This window comes from Anabrus simplex, chromosome 1 (genome assembly GCF_040414725.1).
Source record: "Anabrus simplex isolate iqAnaSimp1 chromosome 1, ASM4041472v1, whole genome shotgun sequence".
NCBI classification, from domain to species: Eukaryota; Metazoa; Arthropoda; class Insecta; order Orthoptera; family Tettigoniidae; genus Anabrus; species Anabrus simplex.
In genome coordinates this window covers 1190889648-1190908752 of record NC_090265.1, presented here as the reverse complement: position 1 = coordinate 1190908752, position 19105 = coordinate 1190889648, and the positions used below count along the sequence as shown (strand labels likewise).

At 35.8% G+C, this 19105-nt stretch overlaps 1 protein-coding gene across 1 annotated transcript in view; it reads left to right on the top strand.

The window, feature by feature from the left end:
• The window catches only part of stan (Protocadherin-like wing polarity protein stan), a 302411-nt gene extending 295706 nt beyond the window's left edge, over positions 1–6705 (top strand). The window contains exon 43 of the mRNA XM_067138004.2: positions 6569–6705. Coding sequence (XP_066994105.2) covers positions 6569–6596 — 28 coding nt within the window. The 3' untranslated portion in view covers positions 6597–6705. The remainder of the gene's footprint in view (positions 1–6568) is intronic.
• The last annotated feature ends 12400 nt before the right edge of the window (positions 6706–19105 follow it).

The window sequence follows — 19105 nt, the reverse complement described above, 5'->3', positions numbered from 1 at the left end:
ACACTGAATGACTTTGGAAATACGCTTTTGCTGCTGATAAAGGATTTTTTAATGGATTCAACTGGAAGCTACAAGATAAAACAGTGCTGATATGTGACACTTTTACTGTAGTAAAGTTATTTCAACAAAACCTGGCTTTAATTGAGTCACACCGGGCGAGTTGGCCGTGCAGTTAGGGGCGCGCGGCTGTGAGCTTGCATCTGGGAGATAGTATAGTGGGTTCAAATCCCACTGTTGGCAGCCCAGAAGTTGGTTTTCCGTGGTTTCCCATTTTCACACCAGGCAAATGCTGGGGCTGTACCTTAATTAAGGCCACGCCCGCTTCCTTTCAACTCCTAGGCCTTTCCTAGCCCATCATCGCCATAAGACCTATCTGTGTCAGTGTGACGTAAAGCCACTAGCAAAAAAAAAAGAAAGAAATTGAGTCACAAATAATGTCAGCTGCTTCTTGCATATCCCAAGCTGTCAGAATTTTTAAAATTTTTTTAAATGTGAACTCTTTGTTCTCATGCAGATTTGCAGCCAATATATTTTCTTAGCTCAAACAACAGTTCCAGTAACATGTTTCGTATCTTGGTGCAAGTGCAGAGAACATTTCCATATATCAAAATCCATTTGACTGTACAATTGAAGAACTTTCACCTAATCTTCAATTGGAAGTAATTAATTTGCAGTGTGATCATGTGCTGAAAGGCAAATTCAAAGAAAAGAATTTAACAGAATTCTATAAGCATCTTCCTAGCGATGAATATGATGAACCTAAGATCATTTGCTCGGGACGTTTATCTCTGTATTTGGTAGTACCTACCTGTGTGAAAAGATATTTTCAAAGATGAAATAATGTAAAATGTCATACAGATCAAAATTACCAGCTGAACATTTCCAAACACTTTTGATGATAGGGAGTACTAACTTTTATCCCCGATTTGAAACATAAAAAATAAAAAATAAAGTATTCATTACATTAGTATGGCTGTGCTTCAAACAATAATTGTAGTCTACTAGTCTACTTAGTATTTGTATTACATTACATTATTACAAATTTGTCAAAACTTTTTTTTTTTTTTTTTTTTTTTAGTACCGGTACCTAAGAAAATCCTCAAGTTTGCTTCTTGGCCTGCAGAGTGTAAAATATTTAATATTTGGTCCTTTATAAACAATGTTTGTCAACCCCAGCCCTATAGGGTAGGATATGCTGGTTGCAAATTGCGTAAGTAGGAGATCTACTAACTCAGATCATTCCTGGCACTTGCCAGACAACACTACTCGACATTTGTGCTACCACCAAGAATCAGTAACCAGCCATTTACCCTCACCATTTACCTGGGCTTGGAACTAGTACTGGATTGAAATGGATTTCTCCTCTGATGGCTGGTTTTGTTCAAATGATAATGATATTACTGAGTGAGTTGAGTGCATGGTATTGATCATATAGCTATAAGCTTACATTCAAGTAATGATGTGTTTCAACCCTGCTGTTGGGGTTATCAGTCATATGGTCTGCTATACAAAAAAGTCCAGTGTTCAATAACATCCACCTATGAAAAATATCCACTACTCTGAAATATCCTTATTCTGAAAAATCCATATTTAAAACATCCTCAATGTTAAAATCTGCATTCAACTGAAAAGTCCATGAAACAAAATATCTATATCCATGCTTTTTAAAGGAATATCCAGCCTGAAAGCAATGGTCACAGGCTGCTTAAAACCAGCTTCTGTTGATTCCACCTACAAGCATTCGCCAGGAAGATGCTGCTGACCATGTACAGCTTAAGGCTAACAATAATGAAGCCCATCCATTGTTCAGCTACCAGCTGCCTCATTCAAGACTAAAATCCAGGAAAAGTTTCCTCCATATGCCAAAGGCCTTGGAAGAACCTCTAGGTAAAGCAAGGAATCTACTGAGGAAGTCAAAATCTCAAGACTGGATGGAGTGGCATAAACAACTTTTGGCTGGCTACAATGAGGAGTAGAATGTGTGGAAGTCATTTAACCGTTTAAGAACTGGTATCAGCAGATCAGTGACTTTTTTCAACTAAGCATAAGAATATTGGAACATTATATTTCATCTTCGGTGCTTGAGCAGGAATAATGGGTACATCACTAATCCGGGCAGAGCTAGGACAGCCAGGGTATCTAATTGGTGATGACCAAATCTACAACGTAATTGTAATAATTTTCCATACCTGCTCTTAAAGAGTGTGGCTACAAGACCAAAGATGCCAAGTGCATTTGTGGGGGAAAACAGACTGTCAAACATATGCATCAATGCCCATTTTCGTGTTCCGAACATAACTTTTTACTTGCCAGTTATAATGCCACAGGAGTGGCACAGTTTTGGACAAATGTACAAATTTGGTCAGTGTAAATGCACTTCTTCATTCCCAAATATTGTAGTTTATATATTTGTATATACTGTATATTTCTGTGTATATAATGTAATAGGTTCCTCAAATGAATGAATGAATGAATCAATCAATCAATCAATGGATAACTTGAGCTGACATAGTTCAAGTTTGAGTAAAATTACAGATGTAAATAAAATAAAATCCCAAAGTAACCTCTATTTATCAATATTATTTCTGGTAGAATTTCTGAACTGTCAAGGAAGAAAGCATCTGTTTATTTATTTCCCCAGTAGTATTTAAAAGGTGGCCATTGTTTAAAAAAGTGAAAGCTGCATGGATAATATCCCATCGAATTGTGTTCAATGCTGTTTAACATACCATCTGGAATGAAATGAAAGTATCAACCATTTGCTTAGGTCAAACTAGCACAAAGGAAATGAGGAACAGTGAGAGAGTGAGATAGAATTGGTACTCAGATTACATTTCTAATCAGTGATGATGATGATGATGATTATGATTACATTTATAATTAACTAAACCTAAACTTGGTCTAGTTATTGAGTGTTTAATACGTTCACTGCGTGTTAGCAGAGCATGACATACCCGCCAACCTGAGCAAAATATTTGTGTGGGACTCTTTAAAAGTTGTAATTATCGAAGTTTTATACGTTGGTAGGACGAGTTTTATCAAACTCGTGGACTTATCCCACTCACGCGCCTTATGCGTGACCCGCACGGTGGTTGAAATAAAAAAGTAATACTGGTCACCAGACGGATCGCACACCATGTGCGCTGGTAGATTACTGTGCATTACTTACTGGGGATAGCAAACAAATGCATAAAGTATGTTACAGACATAAATATATTCGTATTTACACTTCTCTATTACTGAATTTGACAAACAAAAATGAAATACTTTGGCTAATTGGGTGGGTCTTGTGATGTTCAAGGAACCACATTATCGGCCATCTGAAAAAAAATATAAATAAAATTATAACATAAGCATCACGACGCAGTCAAAAATGATTGCTGTACGTTCTTTCATGTTATACACATATATGATGCAAGAATAAATGACAATTACAAGTTCAGTTCTTTTACTGAACATATTGCAATAGTGGAATTTATTTATTTCAAAAGCGGAATCACTCGCAATTCTCTTGAAGAATTAATAAACAGAAATTGTGGTGTCTTACCTTGCATTGAAGTGGTCTTGCTGCTCGAAGATCCCATACATGAATGATGGACATATGACGACAACTCTGGAGAGGAAATACATGGGAAACGGAATACGCATGCGCAAATATGGCTACGGATGAATCTGCTAGTAGACTGGACTTACACGATGTGCAGGATGACAATTAGAGCCTTTCTTACCATGCGGGAAACCTGTGATTCACATTTCCTAGCAACCATCCCATGACACGCTAGGCGCGTGCTCCGCACGTGCTTATAAAGTAGCGTCACGCGACCAGCGCGTGATCCGCACTGAACGTGTTAAATGAAATAATAGATATTTTCTGATTACACCTATACTTCTGAGATGTCTTCGTGATAGTATACATTCCCCTGGTTGAATAACACTATCTAATATTTTGGTTATAGATGAGTATGTGTGATTAAATAAACGTAAGAGTCTGTCTGTGAGATGATTTCATAATATGGATTACCTGAAACTGTGGAATAAGTGGAACAGATACAGACATTTCTTCATTTAAAACATTCCTAGATATAAAGTATTAACTGCTTCTTATTGTTTGTTTGTTTGTTTGTTTGTTTGTTTGTTTGTTTGTTTGTTTGTTTGTTTTTGTTTGTTTTTGTATGTACTGTAGAACCTCTGTTAACCAAAACAAAGTGGGGGAAGGGGGTTTCGGATAGCAAAATTTTGTATAATAATTGAAATGTCATTTTTAGAGGTTAAGAATAGTTTTTTGACAGTTAGATTAAAGTAAATAAAGACAATAGGCTACATATATAATTGTTAAAAAAATATTTAATACTCTAAACCCAAATTCTGAACTGTATTTACAAAAGAAAACTATATTTGATAGTGCACATACTGTAAATATACAGTAGGCCCTAATTTTTTTCTAAAAACATATTTTATTTTATTTTTTCCCCATTATTTACTAGCCACTATGTCATGCCACCGTTTCATTAGCAGAACTTCAGAAGGCTTTGTTTCATCATATCTTTCAACAAACCAAAATGCTACCTGAAAATATAAAAAAAAACCTTTGTGAGTAAACTCGTATTCTATGCAGTCTAACCTTACCAACCCAAACTGTATTCAAAATGGCCAAGAGGATTGGTCATGCTGACCACATAACACCTCATAATCTGCAGGCCTTCAAGCTGAGCAGCGGTCGCTTGGTAGGCCATGGCCCTTTGGGGCTGTTGCGCCATGGGGTTTAGTTTGGGTTTATACTGTATGTAAAACTGGCTTGTGTCATGGCTTGTGTTTTCTGCTGCATCATCTTCTTCATCGTCTGCTGCTGCATTGTTGTTGTGCGATTCATGGAGTACCATGTCAATAATGTCTTGGTCACTGAAATCAAGTTCCAAGTCATCACCATTTACCCATTCACTTATTTCACTTTTGTTGATTGCTTTACAATTAGGTCTGCAAGATTTTTATCTTTCTCAGTGTTGTCCTCAATTAAAATCCTGTCAAAAAGTTTATTCCAACATTTTTGCAGGGTTGAAGACTTTATTTTCTCCTAGGATTGTGCACACCAGTATAGGCTACCACATTTTTCATGTTGCTGCTTTTCAGGATTTCAGGAACACTTTTCGATTCATTTGTCTCTTGCAACATGCATCTAAGAAATAACGATTGACAGAGCCTTTTGAAGCATTCTATTGTACCTTGGTCTAGGGGCTGGATCAGACTTGTGACATTTGCAGGTAGCAACTGAACAATAATGTCACCATCCTGCAGACTCTGTGGGCATATAGGTACTTGATCGATTAACAACACTGCTTTTCTGGGAAGGATTATAGACTTCAAAAAAGACTCAACACTGGGGACAAATTCATCTCTAAACCATTCGGTGAACAAAGGCAGTGGACATCCGGGAACTGTTTTGGTTTTGAAAAATAAAGGAAGAGCATTTGCCAAAATATCATTCAAAGCCCTAGGTTTTTTAGATTTTTGTATGCACATAGGCTGCATCGGTGAGTTCCAGAAGCATTACTGCAGAGCAAAACTCACTCTTTTCTCATTTTGTTTCCAGGAGCACTCTTTTCATTTCTTGAAGCAAGTGATTTTTTTGGGTAATATTTTAAAATTCAGACCTGCCTCATCTGCATTGAAAATTTGATATTTACTGTATCCTTGCAGAAATTTATCTATTTTGGTTTTGAAAATGTCAGCAGCATCGACATCAGCAGATAAACTTTCCTCACAAACATTTACTTGACACATACCGTACCTATATTTCCACTTTTCTACACATCCTGCACTGACTTTAAACCCTTTACCCTTCTTCCCGTCAGTTCAGATTACATCTTTTTTTTTCTCTTCTTGAATAACTGGTCTTGATAATGTTACTGCCCTTTTTTCTCTGTTGTGTGAACCATTAAAACATGGCCTCATTTATTTTATCATTTTAACAGGTGTCATGGTTTTCTTGATGCATGCTCTTTGAACTCATTTTTCATTTTTATCCAGTCAAAAACTGTGGAAACACCAACACCAAATTTGGCTGCCACATTATGCAAAATCTCACTATTTCTAATACTTTTAACTGCTTCTAACTTCTCGTCTATCGTTATCATGACCAGTTTCGGCTCAGTTGACATGACGCTTAATGAAAAATCTTCACTTAAATGTTCGATACTGTACTACCGCACAACCAATGTCAACAAAGGAGAGAGCCAATATGATCTGCGTTGGCCCGTGCAGCAGCAGTCAAGGTCAAATTCCACAGTTTTTGTACTCATCCCCCTTGTGCACAAGGGTTTGTGGTAGGGTGGGGACTTTCCTTTCCTCACTTACTTTCTGTTTCATACAAAGGGATTGTATTTGCTTGAAACACAACTTATATACAGAATAAAATAACAAATTATGTTTCTTCAATTCATTTTTGTAATTTAACCAATTTTTTTCAGATCATTTTGGTTAAACAGTATTTTGGTTTAAAATGTTTTGGATAGCAGAGGTCCTACTACATTTGATTTTTTTGTTCCTTAACGAATTTGTTTACTTATTTCAGGAAAGATATGAATGAGACTCCAGTCTGAACACATTTATTGTTACTACAAATTGCAGTGAATTGCTGAATGGCTTAGAGAAGAGGTAGGCCTGATCACACAATCTGTGTTTTGGAGGCTGATCCACATTGCTGCAAAGTTGTCTGGTTCATCCAGTGTATGACAAGCTGTGGAGTGTTAACAGTTCAAAGAGCACTGGGAAGAGCTAATATTTTGGTTGAACCATGCCAGCTCTTGGCCCCATGCCTCCACAACCCTGTACGTCCAAAGTGGTACAAAAAGCTCACTAGGTAAGAAAAGAATGAACTTTGGAAGAAGGGACAGTCTTCTTTGCTTTGAATGCTCTTCTGACATACAAGTGAAAGATCCAGTATGTGAAGGTAAAGATGTTTACCATGCTTCGTGTAAATCATGTAATTAGAAGTACAAAATCTAAATTCTGAAGCATAACACAATACAGTGTTCCAGTGCAGCTGTAGGTATTATCATGATATAAAAAGAATATGCTTCAAGCTTGCAGTGGTAATGTTGTTTGAACAGTGTGCAAGTTTCTTCAAATCAGAATTCTGCATTATATGCTATTTGTGATTTTGTGATTCTCTTTTATGAACACCTTCATGCAATATCTGTGTAATAAAAGTCATGGCTTTAAATGTACAGTCGGTATGAGTGACCACCTAGGAACTGTGTTCTACATTTACAAATGACGAGATATGCAGCTAAGTGAAGACCTCAGTATGCTCTTAGATTTTCCATTCCAAAGATGTTTTTAATATTTGTAGCATTATGATCCCTCTCTGCTTACTCGATATGGATGAGAAACAGGCCAGTCCATCTCATTGCAGGAGTTAATGAATCATTGTCTTGTATATTTTGTTTTAGACATTGTGTGTATGTGTGCCATCTACTCAGTGCTCAGTCCTTGTATAAAGACTTTCTCTCTCTTGTGCCATACTTTCCTATAAACTTATTTGTAATTTTGTATATCTGTTGTAGCCTTTTGGTGGAATTAGCTGAAGGAAACTTCTTTATTTTCTATATGTCAAAGAAGAGAATAATAACAGCTTGTGTTCCATTCTAACTAGAAAGTTTGTTAGAAGCCGTTAGAACTTGTAGCATATGCTGTTATAGAAAATGCCCCATACAAGTTAATACATAGTACAAGAATTAAATGGATCTGTTAAAAACCAGGAACAGAAATAGGAATGAATACAGATTCAAGAAGTAATATGAATAAGTAGTAATATTAAGACTAATTTGTTCCCTCTGTGGTTTTCTGCCACTTGTTTTCTTACATTGCAGGGTGTTTATTGTCAGTGCAAATATGAATTCAGTCATTAATCTTGGAATGTGTGCTCATTCTCATCTCAGATATCTCAATTGTCCTCACATGGCTCAGTGCAGAGACAAACACAGCTACTAACCTTCACATGTGTGATAATTGTTATCCTAAGTAATATCTCTTCAATTGTCCTCACAAGGTAGGGCCAGTCATATTCTACTTCTCCTGTTAGCCATTTTTGGCCATAACAAGGTTTACCAGGAAAGCAGTCAACAGTGCTAATCTCTTTACTTTGACAATTGACAGTAAGGTATTATCCCAAAGGAAATCACAGAAATAGTTGCACTATCCAAACATACTTGTAGTCAACCTGATCACTCTATTCATGCTAAGACATAAACATGAATCCTGAGGACGTGTTTCATGTTGGATAAAGAACAAGCCATTAGCTTCTGATTTTATGCCATGTGTTAAAACTCTGCTAGTCATTTCATGAATCATCTAGTTTTCCTGGGTAGAAGATCTATACTTCTTTCTAATTCCACTCACCTGCCATGGCAAAAGGGTTAGCATTGGTCCAAGAGGTCTCAGGTTTGATTCCTGGCTAAGTCATGGATTAACTTTCATTGGTTAATTCCTTTGGTTTGGGGACTTGGTATTTTTGCCGTCTTCAGCATTACATTTCATCCCATCCTCACAAACATGCAAGGTGCCTATAGGAGCATAAACTGTATGGCGGTTACACGCCATTTAAAAAAAATTCTACTCAGCTTGTACTGGAAGTTCATAAACTGTCCGGATGTTTTGCAATGCAGCTAGTTTCACCAAAAGACAATGATATTATTCCTTAAACATGCATTACTTTTGTAAAGAATTGATTTTTGTATGTGTTTATTTATATTTCTAATGTACCTATATGAAATCATCTCTTCTTATGTATATACAGTATTTTCAATGTATATATCTTAATTTTGTAACTGAAGTTGTAAACATGTTTGCGAATTTACATGTCATCACACTATACATAACATCATTGAAGATCATAAAAAACATTTTAGTATAGAGTATGTTGAGTACTATGTGTCTGAAAAGAAAATGAACATCACAGACTTGTCTTATTTATAGCCTTCTTCACAAACGAGTAATGTGAGAAATTGATTGATAATCATTATACTTTGTGTTCCAATCTTGCAGTTACTTTATTTCTGTCACATCGTCTGTTCTTTAGGATAGTGAATACATGTTTGTTTGCAGATTTTAATTTACTTTTAAAGCAGGTAGTGCATATCATTCAATCCTCATCTGTAGACTAAGAATAAAAACACTGGGATAACAATTGGTTCAAGTTATTATGCATTGAACTTTCTTTCAAGTACTGTAGAGAAGTTGTTCCAGCATCTTATCTCTTGTCATTGGTATGATTGACCTCACATCTACCGTGTATATATTTGCTGGGAGTTTGTCACCTTATCTATTCAAATTTACTTCAAAGGGGTGATCACTAATAACGTAGAACTATTCTGTTATCCCAAGGGTATGTATGAGCATAGAGTCTGCAATGAATGTGTGTCTGAGATTATAGTGGGCTGATGACCTACATTGTAGAATGCTTGAAAAAAACAATCATCATCATCATCATCATCATAATAAGATTACAGTATCTGTGATAATGGAAGGAGATGAAAGACCCAGTTCTGATAGACATCCTCCTCCTATTCCTCTTAGTTGACAGTAAAATGCCTGCCTGCACATCTTGATCCAAGGTATGAAGCTCTCAGAAGTTTTATGTTGAACTTTGAACCCAAATTGTTTCATATGCAATAGGGACTCACCATCACCACCTCAGATACAAAATTTACAGTATCAAGCAATTGGTAAAAGTCCTCATTATATTATTATTTTTGAATATATATGATTCTTCTTTTTCTTTCTCTGCTGCTTTTTCTTCACCCTGGTTTGGTTGTAGGTGTGATTTGTCGCACACGTGGACTTCACCCTTCCTGATGTCATTCCTATTTTGAGGGATATATTATGCGATTTCTTGGTAGTTAAAAGTGTGGTATGATGTGTGTAATTGAAGAAACGTGTTTTGAGACAAGCACAAACTCCCAGTCCCCGAGCCATTGGAATTAACTGGCCCAGCAGGGAAGCAAATACTGCATTATGCTGATTGTTCCTTCAAAAACCATTATAAGGGTAGACATGAACTATTCACCAGTTTAAGCAATAATGTTTTTAGATAATGATGAAGGGATAGAGATGGTCATGATGTTAAGAATAGATTGTTACTAGAACTGTGCAAAATGTGTTGGAGTATGAGTTAAATCAGAGTATTATATGGATTTCATAGGAAATCAAAGTTGGCCTTGTAAATACACACAGATACAAGCAAATCTGAATTTTATCCCAGTTTATGAATATTAGAATTGGCTGATGACTTTAAAAGTATTATATTGTAAATTGCCAGCCCAGTGGTGTACGGATATTGTCTGTCACTCACCTGGAGTCCCCAGGGCTGATTCCTGGCTGAGGGCTGGAATGGGGTCTACTTAGCCTCATGAGGTCAACTGTGAAGCTGTCTCATATGAGAGATAGCTTACCCAATCAAAAAATGGGTGTAACATTGATTTTGTAACTCCAAAATCTGCAGTCCATAATGGGCATGTGGGTTACTGATTTGTTTTAATACAAGTAATAAGAATCAGACTTTTCAGAAATCAGTTTATTGTATATACTATTTAATTTTTAATGAATCAGTCATGTTTGAATTGTTCTCATCTTGTTTAGAACAAATTTTGACTTGCTTGTATCCAAGTAATTTTATATGACCATACAGCAATTTATAATAAGATTCTAATTACTGATAACTGTTCATGATTACATAGCGGTATTAGAAATTGCTTATCGCCAATGAACCAATTTAAGTATAACATCTCTGACTTAGATGTTCACTAAGATATTATTGAAAATTTTTTTTAAGTTTTTCGGAATTTAAAATAAGACATACACTATGTCAGTTTTCTAAATTTGTTGCTCGTAGATAGACAGTTTATCACCATCAACTAGTCTTAAATCAACTTGGGGATTTTTACAGTTGACCACTTTTTCATAAGTAAGGATTAAGAGAGAATCCACCTGATAGCCACCCCTATTCTTCTTCTTAAGACGCCGTCTCCAAGCAGAGGTTGGCGATCCACGTAACTAGCTCTGATCTTGACGAGCCTCCTAATCGGTTCATATGAACAATATTTCTTTCATCCATTGTTTTAGTGTAAGTGGGGTTTGAGTTAAAATTCAAAATTAAAATTGTCAACCATCAGTGAGATATTCTCATTGGAATTTTGTTGGAAAGAGAGAAATTTCACATTTTTTTGGGGTAACATTTCATAAACTACACTGCTCAATAAAAGAACATTTGGTCACATCTCAAGATGTTTCTAATTACATTGTACGAATGCATAGTGAGATGGGGATTGGACTATTGTGACAATAACATGTCCTGTTTACATAGCAGAGGGCTCCACTGTTATCCGAATGTTTGGGAGGTGTCAGTAACTGTTGAAAGATATGAATGCCTCAATTCATAGTGTGTGTGCAAAGGTAGTTCTATTTGGAGTGGAGTGTTTAAAAGTCTGGTTGATAGTGCGGACTGATCTGTTATGGTGTGGAGGAAGCAGTTGTTGTTGAGTGAAGTCGCTCATGACATCAAAAAGGCTACTTACATTTTCAGAATGCTAGGAGTTGTTCAGAATCAATTTGGCATCTGTGGAAACATTTCCAGGAGACTGGAAGTGTTGCCAGGCACCTCGGCACAAGCCACCAAAGGGAAACAAGATTGTTTTATGCGTCTTCTACAAGCTCTCCAAAACCACCAAGTTACAGCACAAGCACTTCAGATGGACCTACAGCAGGCCTTTGGAATATGAGTTAGTGCCTAACAGCTAGAAACAGGCTTCAAGAGGCCAATTTAACATCCTGATGACCTGCTTAAGTATCTGCACTGGCAGCTAATAAGACAATGGCATCCTGTGATCTTGTGGATAGATCCCATTTTGCATTATATCATTCAGATGGTTGTCTGTGAACCTGGAGAAGACATGGGGAGTGATTTCATCTGACAGGTGTATAATCTACCTACCATTGCTTATGGAGGTGGATAGGCATAAGTATTGACATGAAAGCCAATCTCTTGATCATTTACAATGGAGCCTTGACTGCTCAACAATACATTGACAAAATCTTAGTGCCACATGTGAATCCTCATATGAGGCAGCTTGGAGAAAACACAGTATTCATGCATGATAATGCTAAAGCACATAATGCCAACATCGTTTGGAGATTCCAGCAAAAGTGCCATGTGCAACGAGTAGCCATCCAGAAGTCCCAATTTGAATATGATCAAACAAGTCTGGGACCTGCTGGAGCAATGCATCCAAGCGAGAAATGCACCATCCTAAACACTACAAACCCTTGAAGACACCCTTTGGGTAGAGTGGAGACATCTCCCTCAACTGAATGTGCAGTACCTTCTCAGAAGCATGAAAAGGCATGAAGCTGTTATATATGTGAGGGATGGCAATATTCTTTATTGGGATGCTTAATTTCCACATAGCCATTTTGGTGTGTGACCAGGGACCATTTTGTTTATGACACATACAGTGACATCATGTATTAAGTGTCCAAAGAATGCTTGTCATTTCAGTTCTTAATTGTTGCAGAGAAGAAGGTTTGTTTTTATGACATGTCTATTTTTATTTCAGTATGTATGCATATTGTGAAGGTATAAACATATAAAAAAGTAACCAAATTAACTTTTTGAGCAGTGGCCCTATTGAGTCAGTAGGATGAGTAACTTGAGTTCAGTTCCAGTTAACTACACATACAACCGAGTGATTATTTCCTACACATTGGCACTGACACTACAACAGTAACAGAGGTCATCAGGGTGGTTTCACCTGGAGAAAATATACTCATGACTATAGCATCTTGCACAGTAAATGAACACTTCTAGAATTTATCCATGGCCACCAAATGAGAGTCAATCAATTTTATAACATGGAAAGAAGTTGTTTTTGAATCCTTATACATTGTAATGTAACTATTTTATTGCAGATATAAATTTTATGCCAGGTCAATGAATCAAGTAAATTAACACATTTTAGTTTTCATTTTGTAACTGCATGGTTATGATCACAATATCAGCAACCACATAGAACTCAATCTGGCTTCTTTCTCTCCATTTTTCATTGTCTCATGACCTATTATTACTGTATGGTTTTGTCCTCAGCAGCATAACTTTACCATGACTCCTGATAATTACAGTACTTTGTCCCTTAAAACAATAATCACCTGTGCCACTGATGGTGCTTCACCCATTTTTCCCAATATAATAAAAATTAAGATTACTCAATTACTCAATAGTGAAAAAAGTCTTATTAATCAACTTTACATCAGGTGTAGTATTGAGTCAGACAGCTGTATTTTATGATTTTGACCAGCTAAGTGGTACAGTAGTTTGGGTGCAGACTTCTTACGCTAAAGGTTGTGGAATTAAATTTCTGCACATGATGACTTCCTTCTGACAGACCCTTGTCTGTAGATTCACTGGTACATAAGAACTCCTTTTCGAAATGGATATGACACATCTTGTATCAAGTCCACTTATATACATCTGTTAACTTATTTCGCAATCACCTTGCATAAATCTTGTGCATCCACAAGTTTTGCCATAAAATTCAGAATACTGGCAACACAGAAATTACCATTTGTGCATATAATTTCTGTTCAGTCCAACATCTGTCTCCCATTAAGAACTGTTAGATAACAGCCACTGCCATCTCACATAGGATGTCCACTTTGCGACATCAACAGTTGTTACATGTACATGTTTGAAGGCCTCAACCCAACATGCAACAATGTGGTACGGTAAAACATTACTATCGACGTTTCCCTTAACTCTGCATGACAATGACATGCATTCTGCCACAGAAAAGTGCAATTTTCATGTATGACCGTTGTTCAGTTCTACTTGCATTGATCTTGGACCATGGCCGGTAGCACACAGACCTTGTCATGTGCGCTTAACTAGACGCTATCTGTCAGTGACATTCACTAGAGAGTGACGCAGCTTTTCTGACGTACCTTACTGTTGCGTGTTTGGAAGATATAAAACACTTATGAACCTCCATAACATGTATCCCAGAGCATTAGTAACAAAACTATGAGGGAAAGGAATGGTTGATTTAAGATTTCCTGATGGTGTCAACTTCATGTTGTCTAGTAATTTATTTATTTATTTATTTATTTATTTATTTATTTATTTATTTATTTATTTATTTATTTATTTATTTATTTATTTATTTAGTAGTGCCCGAGTTGTAGGACTGAGAATATTTTGAAGTATTTTTCTTGTGTTATTGGAGTTTCATGCTGTATGTAAGTGTCTTCTTTTGAACACTGTTATTCTGTTGTGTTGTAACATCGATAAGTTTCTGTGTCATCATACCTTTACAATTAAGTGTTGTGTGCCTTCTTGAGAATGTAATGAGATGGAAGCTGGTTCTTTTCTCTCTCTTCGGTAGGGTGGATTGCAATGAAATATAACATCATATTCCATCTTTTAATCTTGTTATCAGTGATAACAGTGACTTTACAAACTATGCATTCCAATTTATATATTTATGCAGGTTATTTTAATATTACTGTATGGTATTATTAATGTGTGATATTTTTAATAATATAAGGTACTAGTGGCTCAAGTATTTAAAGTAGTACTGTTTAAAGAAAGATGGTGCATTTTAATTTCATTTCTTTCAGATATTGGAATGTGCAATGAAAGTAGGATATTTATATGCCTTTAATAATAAAGCATTTTAAATCTATTTCAAGCTACTGCTAGTTGATGTAATGGAATGATCAGTTGAGAGTTACTTGAAAATCCATGAGAACATTCTTTAAGACTAAAGAAATGGATGTTGTAAATACATAGGGAGAATATGCCTCTGGGTTCCTCTTCCAAAACAGAACATCTCAAATATAAACCAGGTAGTTAAAGTGTTTAATTTGTACAGGACTAGTTTATCGATAAAAATATAATGAGAACTCAAGAATTTATCTTGAGAGATTTTGGCTATTTAAGTGAATAACTACAAAATTAAATAAGTAATGACAATAAAAGTGCATAAATATAAAACAAATCATATACGTAGGTATACATCATCTATACAGAGAACAAAACTATCAGCATGGAAATATACTACTATATTTTACTTTTGCATTTAAACTCTTTGGACCGCAGTCTTGCACTTATGTCAGCTTTATCAGAATAACTGTTATTCCTATTGATTGTGCAGTCTGTGGTCAAATGTATTACTGAAGGTGCTTCAGTGCCCTGTTCTGATGAACTGACATAAAGAGACACATAAGTGCAATAAAATTAAGGTAATAAAATGAAAACAATAACATTGTGGCTATAGACAGCTGTTCATTGGTTGAAGTTCCTGATGGGTGATGATGGTGGTGGTGATAGCCTATTTGTTTCGAGGAAGCACAACTGGACATCCATCCTCTGAAGTTCCTGATACTGTTATGCCAGATTGGTCATTAGAGCCAGGAACTAGATATTAACAAACACTATTTTCCTTATTTTAGCTGAGTCACTGATAAACAACTCTTTGAGCATGGAGTAAATTATTCACTTGTAAATAAGACAGCTGTAATTTAGAGATAGCATTTCAAATCCAAAGATAGAATTTGAAGTACCGGTATTCAAATTATTAATCTTTGTGGTTGATAACTCAGCCATCTTCATTATGACATTATTTATCAAAGGAAATGTTTGATAAATTTCAAAGTTCTTTGAAAACATTTAAGAAAAGACTAGGTAAACAGTTGATAGGGAATGATTGATTGAGAATATTGAGAAAAGGAAAAACATTCAGCTGCTTTCAATTTTACTAATTTACTGAACTGAAGATACTGGGATCATTTGGGCTCATATTCACCTAGTAGCTACTAAGGTTCATTGTTACATGTGCCAATGGTCTGAAATAGCTGGATTTCAGTTCATTATATTCTGGTAAGTAAACTATTTGCTGATCATCAGTGATATAGTAAATAGTTTTATCTATTATCACTGTCCTTAGAATCAAGTGCAACAAATTTTTTCTATCATAAGCTCTTTTGCGACACTTTGTTTCTTTGGGTATTGATTTTTCCACTCAATAAACTTTTCTCTGAGAAATTTGGTTAGAGAGGAGAAAGATGTAGAGATAATATTTTACTGGAACTTGAAGTTCATGAATATAAATTTAATATATAAAGATGAGAGAAAGCATCTTGTGTTATGAAATGTGTTGAACAGCTTGATTCTTGTCTGGTATCTGCTTTTGCTGGTATTTGCTGTCATGATAACTTTCTAATCAAATATTTAATTTGATGGTCTTAGTGTGATGTAAAAGAATTCTTCTGATGGTAAAAGTTTCTCTTTAAACTATTTTCACTTTCTCTCCAGCTTTTATTATGTCTTCTATTCTTATGTACAGTATCATTAATTTAAAATGTTATACTATATTAAATTAGGGGCTGCCTGGCCAAGGTGATAAAGACGTGCTCGGTTCACCCGAAATGACGTGGGTTCAGTTCCCCATCAGGATGTCGAAAAATTTAAGAAAAAGATTTCCACTTCCGGAGGTGCACATGGTCCTGAGGTTCACTCAGCCAATGCCAAAAATGAGTACCAGGTTAATTGCTGGGGTCAAAGGCACCTGGGCATAGCACTGACCACTCTACCCAATTAAGTGCCAAAGTTATGGATGGTGGAGGCCTTTACCTTCCACCCCTCCAAGGGTCTTCATGGCCTGTACGGAGATGACTTTGCTTTTACTATATTAAATTAAATAATTAAATTCATACACTATATCCCATAATTTGCATCTAAAATCCTGTCTTCTGGCAATTTCATTTTAGGAAATCGTAAACACAACTGTTCTGATTGTTCATTATTGCAAGCTTGTCACTCTCCCATCTATTTAGACATTGGTACCTGCAGTCTTGAGTAGCAAGTTTAACTGTTTAACTTTAGGTCCCACTACTACTAACTTTGTTACCATGTTTAGTAACATAATTTGCCCATGAACAGCATTTTCTGATTTGTGCTCTTCTCCATCCTTGTAAATTCTCCTTGAATGTTCCACTGAAAATTATATAGGTCTTACATCTAATGGCAAATTTGACTCATTGCATACTCTTATGGTGAATTTCAAAGCTTTTATACACCTGTAAGCTGTGACTCAGTATATCTGCCCTGTCTGAACCAACCTGGCTTACCATTACATATTCACGTTTTCTTTACTCATCAGTGTAAGTTTTGTGTATCTCTAAATCCTGGAAGATAGCAGCAGAAATGTGTGGTACATTAAACTCCATCTTTACCGTATGTCAAAAACCAGTCTTCCCCGTAACTTACTGTAATTCATGTTAATTCTCAGCCTGTACTCAAGCAATATTTCATTTTAGTAAGCGAAGGTGAAACTTGATACATAAATTCTTATTTTGCTTCCTTATCTTGAGTCTTAAAGTTCATTGTAATCATTGGATCAATGGTTTGTTGTCAATTTATCTTAAATAAGTGAGAGGCTATATTGATTTTAGGACCTGTCACCTCAGACTCACACTAGTTACCTCTCATCTTTCTAAGTACCCTTAATCTATGGTTTCATAACATTTAGGAAAGATGTATATATCTCTACCATAGCAGTAGCGACAACCTTAACCATGATTTCTTTCTCTGGTTATATATTTATTTTCAGGAATTCTTCTTTTTTTATACTACATTTACTGCTTCTGCTTGTTATGTAACTAATTTCAGATTATTTTTAGTCCAATAACAGAGAAAAAATTAGATTTTCTATCAGAAATAATTATTATATTAGAAGGCAATTGGTAGGTACTGCACTCTCTCTCTCTCTCTCTCTCTCTCTCTCTCTCTCGCCACTTTCTTATATTTACTTTGCTGATTATGATAAACAGAAATCTAGTTTTGATTAGTGGTTTATGATTCATACCCTTATTAGTGCATATGGCAGCCCAGTGACAAGCTGCTGTGTAGATTCTTTTTATCTGAAAGATATCTTGCATTTTCAACTCAATCAATTTGCAAGATTGTTTAATTACAGAGGATATGTCCTCCTAGTTACTGCTAGCATAAGGTGACCAGAATTTCAGACTCAGAAAGCAGGGCCTATTTCTGAAAGTAGTATAAGTTAATGAAATGTGGATGTAGGGTTTTGCCATTTTCATCTTCTTTGTGTGTCCTAATACTAGAGTCATGAAGCAAGGCAAATTCAGAAATATAGGATGTACCAAAAGAGGGCCTTACTATTAATAATAAGAAAGGAAGGAGTGAAAATTCACGAATATTCATTATTCATGATCATAATTTTCATTCAATGACACTACAAAAGCCCAGTACGGAAGATCATTCTTTTTTTCTTACTAATGTAAGAGTATAATACAGCTGAAGATGACTTTGTAAAGAGTCGAAACCAGTTCTGTTATATAAGGAATTATAATAAAATTAGTATTGATCAGGTGGATCTTTTCTTTTCTATGATATAAGATCATTCTTTGGCGATCAGCAAACCAATTATATTTCTGACTTGAATGTATGGCTTTCAACAACTGTGACTGTCCAAGAAGGAAGTCTGCAGAATTCAGGAGAGTTGTAATTCAGACCAAAATATCAGAATTGCCTATCATGGCTTGCAAACTGATGTTCTAATAGAAACCAGAACAGGAAATGTTTCATATTCCACCTTCACTATAGAGAATAGAAAAACAAATTAGATTTTGATGGGGTCTTGAGACTTTATTTTTTTAATTTCATAGAGAATAGGGAAGAGGGAACTTAAAATTTTAATTTGACGAACTTTTAGAAGGATAATACCAAAAAAAGCAAGTATTTTAAAGGTATTCAATACTTTACGCCCAGTCACTCCATGTGAGATTTGTGCTGGATATGGTGGAAGCAGGACAGGTTTATCTCCGGGTACTCCGGTTTTCTCTCATCTTTTGTTCCAGCAACACTCTCCACTATCATTTCATTTCATCTGTCAGTCATTAATCATTACCCCAGAGGAGTGCGACAGGCTTCGGCAGCCGGCACAATTCCTATCCTCGCCGCAAGATGGGGGCTTCATTCATTCCATCCCTGACCCGGTCATTGACTGGAAAACAGGTTTTAGGTTTTCATTTCAAT